Here is a 10,484-nt window from a genome sequence, read left to right on the forward strand (position 1 = left end):
ACTCTCCAGATTGCCGTAACACATCTAATGAGATTATGGAGGTCCTGCCTTTTAATTACTCAATTACTCAATTACTCAATTACAATTACTCCTAATATTTTGGAACTCACTCCATTTCTCTCTTTGTAAGATTGACCGAGAAGTAATATAAGCTGCGGTAAATCCTTGGGTTGACAACCCAGGAGACTTCAAACAATGCGTGAAACCTTTCCTATTCAGCAAAGGTTTGATAAACTGTCTTATAGGTGGTGCCTATGACTTGAAATGTTAATAATCTCTGGCTATCAATGGTTCTAGCAATTTTGCACAATTACTGTCAATGTAATAAATAGAAAATACTGAAGGACTACTTACTTATTCAAATGAGGTACAACATCATTAAGAGATGGAACAAACCTAGACAATTTCGTGTTGGCTATAAGCTTTCAGGATTGATACAGCTGTAAACTGATGTGCGCCCCTTGCTAAAATAGCAAGGAACCTACATTCTGGTAATCACATTTAGTTACTAATTACAGGGTAAACAAAAGATCTTATAAATGCGTAGTTAATATACGTATATCTTCTTACTATTAATAACCATTAAACCCCATCTTCATATATATTGACATTTTACCAAAAATGCATCAGAATACAAAGAAGATAAAAGGATGCCGACAGTATTAGTAAAGCCAGAAATGGATTTCGAAATAAAATAAGATTAGAATCAATTTCCCTTTCAATGATCGAGATGATTAAGGATAAAAGAGTAAGTAAATCCTGGATAAACTTCAGTTTGGGTGAAAGGTAAAAGCATGACAGTCGTAGCACACAAATGCAAACAAAAAAGTGTGTACGAATAATTATTATAAGAATAATTCACGTTTGCGTGTCAATTAGTGACGCAGTGCATTCAGGTTAATTCACAATGGGATATTGAACGAGACATATCGAGTTCATTGTTTGGCTCATTGATATTTATTTATTTATTTATTTATTTCTGATATTTAAACAGGGTGACTCATTATCACCAATATGGTGGTTTTCCATGAGGCCCTGTTAAATATAATGAGGAGCAATAGTTTTTATGAAAAGTGATAATAATAATAATAATAACCAAATCTCGAACATAAACTCATAACACTAACAGCAACAAAGAATAGGTAAAAACATGTACACACATAAATACAAAGTATTTGGTATTCTCGTAATGAATGAATGGTTTGTTAAATCAGTGTAGTGCATAGCAGTGTAGTACACGAGGTTCAAATATTAATTTTCTGTTTTTATAGAACGGGGCGGTATTCTGAAAACTCTTTTATCATAAATATTCTTGTATCTTCACCCGACTAAAACTGATATTCTAAAAATTTGCGAAACTGTTTTTGTAACTTTTATTGTATATTTGCTTTCATTTCTTTACCCCTACACTCAAATAATTGCACCCATAGAGCGGAAAGGAGATGATATCATGAAATAAAAGGCATTCTGAAAATTATTTTATATTTCTGTTTATCTTATCTTCCATGGTAATTACAAGAATATTTACAGTAAAAAGTAAAAGAACAAGAGGCTGTGTTCAACCGTTTCACATCTTTAACGTTAAGAAAATGTATTGTTGTAATGATATCCTGCTTATAAGTGCGATTTTCTTTATTTATCAAATACTGGTTTCAAGAATTTTGAAAAGTTTGATTAGATATTCGGAAAACTCTCTACCTCTTCCTCCTCGTCATCCCCGTCTTCTCTCTCTCTCTCTCTCTCTCTCTCTCTCTCTTTCTCTCTGTTTCTTGCATTCTCCTGTTCTATAATTCTTTCTCTGACTCTCTTGTATTCTCCTGCTCTATAATCATTTCTCTGATTAGGATCTCTATGATTAATTAATCTATTTCTTTTCTCACCACTCTTCTGAATACTAGTCGATTCCTCTGATTATATCCATCTCTCCCTACTACATCACTAACACTCCTCTCTCTCTCTCTCTCTCTCATTCTCTCTCTCTCTTTCTCTCTCTCCCTCAGTCTCGGTACTTAATGTTTGTCATGTTCTTTTGTCTGTAATTCTGGCAGCATAAATTATATATTTCCTATTTTTAACTTGTGTTTCACCGTATTTGATCGTGATTTTGTATTACTTGTAATTGTCGGTTGTCATTTTTTCTCATTTTGTTATACTGTACACCTCATCAATTCAGCCTTGTACGGCTCTCATTGAAGTTTTTATCTAATAAACCATTATGATTGAATGAATGAAAATCAATTTGTGGTTTGATTCGAGCGGGAGAGGAGGAATGGTTTAGTTAGTTTGCCATCTATAGCATGCTAGCGCATGGCGCACATAAGATTCGTTATTTATTAATTATGCCCGAAATCAATATACGCGCAGAAGTCACCCTTATGATTTTTTTTAGTGCTTCTATTGGTAGACTTATTTTCTAAAATATAACTTGGTTAAACATTTGTATGTCATAGATAAAATAGCGGCGGTTCTTCTAGAGATAAAAGACGGCTAAAAGAATTGTCAGAATACCAAATTATCACAGTTTTAGCGAACAATATATTCAGAATACTCCCCCGGGTCTACAATTTGAAAATAAAGTCGGGTACACGCATCTGAGCATTATCATTTTTAGCCGTGGTTTGTTATACGCCATAATTCAAAATAACGTTCCTATTAAGTCGCTTTGTTTTATTTGGGTACCTCTCTGCCATGGTGCCTTTTCTGATTTGCGAAATATCTCTTCAAATCGTCCAAAAAATCCTACATTTTGTGTCTTTCTATCTCAACATCATCTATCACGAACACTTTCCAATTAAATTTTCAGTCGAATCTTAATCAATAATGAAATATAGCAAAATATTGAATTATTCATAGCTATCTTAGAAAGATGACAAGCCGTTGGGGTGACTTTAAATCACGAGCAAGGTAACCATTTATAGGGCAACATGGATGAATTTCAAAACGGTTGCATGCTTCGTATCTCATGCAAAAACCTAATCGACAGAGGCTCTGCACACTCACATAAAACAAATATCAAATGTTTACCCATACCCCCACACATTTCCTTGAAGTAACCATCTCATAATTCTTTTTTAACCACTGCACCTACGCCCCACCCGATAAGTCATATAAGAAACTTAAAAAATAAAACTTCACAAAAATCCAACAAAAAATCTAAGCACCCCTAATAGAGAGCTAATTTCGATCTACAATGTGTGGGATTTGCTCCTTGAACAAAGCCAAACTGGCAAAGTTGTAATAGTTGCGAATGGGCATTTGCTATGGTACAGTTTGTTGTAGCTTAATCCGGAATTATTTAATTTTGCAATGTCAGGGGCGTTGCCCCCAAGCTCCATCTCTTGTTCCGCCATAATGTACTAACAGTACAATTTATTTACACATATCGTTTTATAAATCCACTATAACGTGAATGCTATGATATGTGTTTGCGTGCGACGTATTATTGGCTTGTTCACTATGGGCGTGTCGTAAACCTTTTCATTCGATCTTGTTGCTAAAACTTCCTCCGTAGCTATACGGTTTAAAAAACGCAAATTCGGGGGTAGTTGGATAGTTAACCTAGCGTTTTTTCAAGAGGGATGCCGCGAGAGTTACATTAAACAAATATATATTCTGGAATATCGTCGATTTCGTGAGCACGAAATATAAGGAAACCGCTATAACACACTAAGAAATAAGGGTGCAATTGGGGGTGCAGATTCGCATCCACCTACGTAGGTTTGGCAAAGGGTGCTGCTATTGTAGTAGATTATAGTACCTTTAGTTGTTTTTTTGTAGAGTCTGTAATTTCATGACTCGGTTTTCAAAGGTAAAAAGTGAATTTCTTCCTCGTTTGCTTCGCTCGCTCGAATTGATTTATTGCCTGAATACTTCCATATATTTTGGCGACGAGGAATTGACAGCGAGGTGCCTTTATATATCTTTTATATATCATTTTTATCGAAACTCTTTTTTACCGCGCTCGTTCGCTCCACTCACTTGCAACGTTGAGACTTTAGGGATAATACCGGGCAATGGGATGTCTTCATATCCTCATATTGTTGTACAGTTAGCTGCGAGGCGCCCGCTTACATTATTTTAAATCTTATACTCCCTTCACAAAAAACGGATTTTTCTTACGAGTCCGGCTGACGGATCGCACAAATTCACGGATCTTTCACGGATCCTTACGATTTGGCCATTTTTACGACCGATTTAAGAGTTGTTACGAGGTATTACGAGCTAGTTACGGTTTATCACGGATAACTACGATCAACTTACGTGTTACTAACGACCTGTTTACGTGTTGTTTCGAATAGTTACCAGTTAATTACAGGGTGTACGAGTATTTACGATTCCTTACGATTTTTAACCAAAAAAATAACAACTGAAAATGAAGTGTTCAAATTTGCAGCTTTTATACCTTTCCCCAAAAACGTAAAATACTCGTAGCTACACGTAAAGTGCTCGCAATAACTCGTAACAATCCGTAAAGCCATCGTTACATGACCCGAATGAAATCGTAGACAACACTTAAGCACTCGTAATTATCCGTTAATAATCCGTAAATGATCCGTAAATAATCCGTAAACAAATCGTAAACTAGCCGAAACAAATCGTTTAAATATTGTTACGAGTCATTTACGGATTCTTGCGAGCAGCTTACGGATAATTACGTGTTGTAGCGAGCGGTTTACGATACTTACGGATTGTTACGAGCTATTTACGAGTTATTTACCGGAAAATAAATCCGTAGACAATCGTAAGAAGATTTTTGACATATCAAAATATTTGCCTCTCCTTTCACGGATCCTTACGAGTGTCTGCGAGTTGTTGCGAGTTGTGACGAGCTATTTACGGATACCAGCGAGTTATTTACGGATGCTTGCGATTGACTACGAGTTGGCGATCCGTAAGGACTCGTAAGTAAAATCCGTGTATGTGAAGGGGGTATAAGTTACTGTGTTGATTTTTTTTCTCGCTCGCTAGCAAAAATGAGTAACAAGCAGGTTAACCGGCAAGATGCGAGTGCCACTGCGATTTGTTCAGCATTACATGTATGTGCAGATGTGTAATGTTTACATTGCCTGGCTAAAATGAATTCTAGGAAGAAGACAACTTTAGACTGATTTGCAGTTTGCTCGATATTTATTCCGCTCCGAAACTAGGAGTCCTTTTCCTCAAAACATGTAAAGTAGGAAAGTCAAAGTAAAACAAGTAACATGCATAAAAGCAATAACAAAATCTTATAACCACAATAAAGAGGGTCCACCATAAACAATTCGACAATAATGTATAAACGTGATATGATTCAACAATCTTAAGGGTACATGTACCATGAGTGAAACTCAAAATTGTAGGGATCTCCGGTCACGTGATCAGCGGAGGGATAGTAACTCCTTCCGATCACCCCAGGTCCCTGGGGTTTACGTGACCTGCCGGTAGGATAGTATCTCCTACGGATGATCCCCACAACTTTTCAATACTCACAAAATCATCAATGCATAACTAACATAGTTATGGAAACACTATATTTGTGGGATCTCGAGTCACGCGATCAGCGGAAGGATAGTAATTCCCTCCGATCACCCCAGGTCCCTGGGGTTTACGTGACCTGCCGGTAGGATAGTATCTCCTACGGATGATCCCCACAACTTTTCAATACTCACAAAATCATCAATGCATAACTAACATAGTTATGGAAACACTATATTTGTGGGGTCTCGAGTCACGCGATCAGCGGAAGGGTAGTAACTCCCTCCGATCACCCCAGATACCTGGGGTTTACGTGACCCACCGACAGGATAGTATCTCCTGCAGTATCCCCAATGTTATCCCGGTGCTACTATACCAGCGCATATATAAGAAGTGGTGATAATCGGAACCAACCATGGAATAATCACGAGTAAAAGAAATCCTCCACCCACATTTTTTTTTTTTTTTTTTTTTTTTTTTTTTTTGTGGGGGGGGGGGGGTTGGGCGTGGTTTGCCATGGTTGCTTCCTAATACCATCTATGGACCCATGCTGTTTCACTAAATATTAATATGACATGTATCATACTTCATGTATTTCTCATGGATTCAATCCGTTACATATCGTAATCTTATATTATTATTCTTGCTGCTAGCCAGACAGTGATAGAGGCGAAAACCCGACAATATTGCCATTGTGGCTTAATTTAACGAGCAAAATAATTATATTTCCTTTGTCGGGGAAAATTCCCCTATGGCCCACTTTGTAGTTCTGAAGCTACTGTGCGACCGAGTGACTCTGACTCCACCCTCTGCTAGCTTAACAATTGTGTATGATGTATACTAGTACATCAAAATCAATCATTAATTTAAATATGGTTCTAATTTATCAGCAATTAAATAAATTTCAAAATTAATGTGAATCCCAAAAATAAAGGCGTATATATCTGAATATGTAACTCACGTTACAACACGCTATTCCTCAACTTCTTGTGTTATAATAATTCCATTATCACATCGAACCCAGTCTGTCCGAAATTCCACAAGGCTCATTAATAGCCGAATTAGTGTTATTGTCCCGTTTCCATGAATATAAATATTCTATTCATATATACCCAAGCCCGAGTCTATTCCTTCTTGGAAATTATCGATGAAAGCGTCGGATCCTCTGTCGGACAGGTGTACCCCATCTCTTAAAAATAAACTGTAATTGGATGGATCCAACTAATGAGCAATAACTGACGCATTCGGCAGCCGGGCTATTAATCTCCTCGCGTACTTGTTGAGCGATTTCCTGACCCCATCCATGGCGTCTTGTAATGTTCGATAACCACGACTGCTATGATAGAATAGACGTGGGATGATGGTCGACCAGGCGATGTGCGTACGAGGCATGGCTGTCCGTAAAATTTGAAGAGCCATATCGATCGCGATTCTGCATTGGCAGGCATCATTCAGGCCCAAGTTATTTGTTCCTAAATGCACGATTACTAGCGCAGGTGCTCGTTGGTTGTATCTCAACCTATTCTCCACCAGGCGCGGAAGGTCTTGTAACGTCGCTCCTCCCTGACCGTGCCATTGGACCGTCCCTCTTGCTCTTCCCAAATCTTGGTGGTTGAGCATGTTCGCCCTCTGCTTGGCACGTCTGACCAAGCTGTCGCCTACGATCCAGATCCTGTCGCCGGTTGTCTCTGAAACAGGATGGAAAAACTCCCCAAAGTAATGTGTTCTATATTCATATTCATATCATCATACACGTGGGCTACTTATTCTCCCACTTATAATTTACTATGAAAATATGTGATAGTAGGTTTCCATTAAAAGGAAAAAGGAAGGAATAATCGTTCCTCTGCGTTACATGTAAAACCTAGCAGCGATGGGGGTTACGACAATATTAATGATTGGGGGAGCCTAATCAGGATAGTAACTCCTGGTTGATCCTCCAGTCCCATTCTGGTTATTAACATGAGCACTTCACATAATTGATCTGCACATTGTATACTTTGTGTCGTGTTCAACTTTTTATTGTATTATAACGAATTAGGTTAAATAATTGTATAAAATTATTACTGCTTTCCCGTTTGCCCGTTAGTAATTTAAATCCAATTTGTCATAGTAATCTCTATTAATGTAATGTTGTGGCCTTATTGGGAATTAATATTGCATTTTTTCCTTCATATTGTGGTGTACTTTAGTCCCAAGTCTATCAGTGACCGAAAACAAGGGCGACTGATCTGTGTTATATATGTGTGCACCACTGTGCTCCCCCCTTGTATCCCTGGCAATAGCGCCTGACTGAATCGATTGCCCGACACTGCTTGCCCGTGTGGGAGGATGGGCTTCATTATCCCTCAAATTATGACTAGCTCTAGGCCTAGTGTCACTCTCGTTGTGTGTAATTTGTAATTGAAAGCCAGCGTATAGGCTACCGGTGTTTGGTACAATCGAGGGGAAGGAAACCACCAAGTTGCTTTCCCTCTCGCTTCCAAGATTGTTAAATCTATGTCTTGTTGTTTCACTAAATTGTGATATTTCTGGTAAATGTGATTGCATAGCTACGTCTACCTCACCTTGCATTGGCTGTGCATGTGAAGGCGGCTGGCTTGATGACTGGTTCGCTCCAGTTGTCTCGTTTCCACTGTATTGTGGTCCGTCAGTCTCCGGAGCCGGGTTTATGCTGGTAGTGGCTGAGCGTCCACTGTTGGGGTTACCGCTCGAGTGCCTCGCCCGTTTTGGCCGCCCCGCCCGCCGGGGAGTTGAGGTGCCGAGTACGTCTTGAGTGGTGTCGTTGCTAGACTGCCTTAATCTTGTAGACTGTCTAGGCCTAGCAATCTTTGGTTGGCGGGCCACCCGGCTCTGGCTTGATTTCCGCTTTCCCATCTTTCGATATACTGGGATTTCCTCTCGTTATTTAGACTTATCTGTATACTCAATTGTAGAGCCTTCTCGAAAAAGGACTTCTCCGAGCGGAGATAAAGTCGAAAGTGAGAAAATCTTGCACACGGCGTTCCCACGCTTACTGCGCGCATAACTCCACCGTTGTAGATTCACTGGCTGTGCGCATTTTTGGTTTCTTTACAGAGGTAAATTTCACATGTCGCTGTCTCACAAAGGCACCGCTTAAACAGCTGTAAAAGGCGCGCGCTATTTCTGGCCTATGCCAGCAATTGTTTTGTCTATCCTTGACTCTCCCAGAATGACTCTGATCATTTATTATGATCACGTTATTCTTCATTCCCCAAGGAGTGGTGAATGTGCATACATTGTATGCAATCAAACTTGAATCCGATGACTGCAGTATTGACATATCAGTCTGCACAGCACTTACAAACGTCGTCAATACAGTAAGCACCATGAAGGTACAAAATAAGCTTCGAATTGTTATGTTTGTAAAAAAAAAAATAATTGTATGGCCTGGGGTTCTCTTTGATAAGACTCTCTCAGCCGCAATAAGTAGGTCGTCAAACTAAATCTGGATGTATTGATTAGGTACGATTATCATATTTTGAGATATTTGTTTAAAGACGAGTTTAGTAAACCTCCATCATCTTCAAAATACATAACCTTTTAGTAAATATTTAAAAGGTGTTTAAAGGTACTATGTCCCATTTGCAGGCCCAAAAAATGAAAAAGTTAAATTCCAACTGCATTTGAAAGATAATACTAATTTAGAACTTCCCTAAAAAAGGTGGGGCTTGAAAATGTCTTCAAGTGGGAAAATAACTTCAAGTGGGAAAATAACGACTATTAGTTGTCAAATCGACTTTAGGGCTATTGAGCCCAAAAGTAATAGTCTTGATTTTCAGACAATTGTACCGAATTGTCATACGTTTTATGCTGCGCAAAGATTCAATCAGTTTAATCATGGCCATCACAAGAAGTGGGTTATTGATGTAGAAAAATGCTCATGTACCCTTTACAACTCTTTTCATGTATGTTATTACCAAAGAAGAAAAAAGTCTCTCAATAGTGTCTGACATTGAAGTCTAGCAAGTAAACGTGTTTCCTTGCATAATTTGAATATGAGGACATTGCTAACGTTTAAATTTCACAGATATGACATACATGACATATTCATAATTTCTGCAAAGTTCTACAGCATTTGAGGTTGGCTGCAAAAGGGACATAGTACCTTTAAATAGATTGTGATTTAAGATTGTGTTAGGGCCGCAAATGAAAGTAAAGCCTATATAGTGTGTATCAAAAAAGTATACTAAACTTTTGTAGAATCCTATCTCCAATTTAACATCTATGTGAGCTTGATATATATATATATGTCATTTTGAGGAGTGTCTTATAGTCTGTCTGATGATATCTTGGTAGCGATATACTTCTTTATTGCTTGAAGCGAGGAGCCATTGCGGTCCTTCAACTCGGTGATTGCTGTAGCAACCTCTCATAACTCTGCTGCCAAGGATGACTAGGCAGCAGCCTTTTTCAAATAGTACTGTCAAAATCCTCTTGTATCAAGTTTAGCGTGAAGTAGTGAATGTGAGCCGAATGCCCTTACACATTGTTGTTTCAGTCCGAAAAAAATTGCTGACTTTATGGCATTGATTGTTTGGATTTGAAATAGAAAAGGCGACTATTACAACTCAGACTCAAGAAAAGTTCATTCATTCATTCATCCGTGGCTGAAAAATTATGAATTGGGTGTCGGTTAATAGACAGAAAACAAGTTAACCCTTTTCCATGAAATAAATTTTATAGTCAGATCGTTTATAACTTTCAATCCTAAGCTACTAAAGTTGGGTATACTTGTTTTGATATGCACTGTATTTGTTGATACTGAGATACATCCAAACATATTATAACCCTATTGCTTCGAGAGTATGAATACTTTAATTCTAAAAGTGCTTTAGCTGCAGGTCTGCATATATTAACCTACACAACGTTTTAATTGTGAATCGTAAAAGTAAATAGCAAACAATTTTGCCGAAGGCTATTGAATTGGTTGGCCTATTAAAATCTCAGTTTGTCACAGTGCTGGCTCTTCATGTTCGATGAAAAGAAATCCAACCTTACTAGCAAAT

The 10,484-nt window shown here is 38.2% G+C and overlaps 1 protein-coding gene across 1 annotated transcript; it reads right to left on the reverse strand.

Moving 5' to 3' along the window:
- Positions 1-6,527: 6,527 nt before the first annotated feature.
- On the reverse strand, positions 6,528-8,676 carry LOC115919308. Its single transcript, XM_030972767.1, has 2 exons — positions 8,022-8,676; positions 6,528-7,142 (listed from the first exon to the last, which is right to left on the reverse strand). The coding sequence occupies exons 1-2, from the start codon at positions 8,329-8,331 to the stop codon at positions 6,676-6,678; spliced, it is 777 nt and encodes a 258-aa protein (XP_030828627.1). The 5' UTR covers positions 8,332-8,676; the 3' UTR covers positions 6,528-6,675.
- Between the last annotated feature and the right edge of the window lie 1,808 nt (positions 8,677-10,484).

This window comes from Strongylocentrotus purpuratus, unplaced genomic scaffold (genome assembly GCF_000002235.5).
Source record: "Strongylocentrotus purpuratus isolate Spur 01 unplaced genomic scaffold, Spur_5.0 spur5_scaffold_6, whole genome shotgun sequence".
NCBI classification, from domain to species: Eukaryota; Metazoa; Echinodermata; class Echinoidea; order Camarodonta; family Strongylocentrotidae; genus Strongylocentrotus; species Strongylocentrotus purpuratus.

Bases quoted from the DNA above. Each gene is read 5' to 3' on its own strand.
- LOC115919308 (XM_030972767.1), bottom strand. From the start codon at position 8,331: ATGGGAAAGCGGAAATCAAGCCAGAGCCGGGTGGCCCGCCAACCAAAG. The intron at 7,143-8,021 runs GTGAGGTAGACG...ATCCTGTTTCAG, and splicing joins ACATGCACAGCCAATGCAAG to AGACAACCGGCGACAGGATC.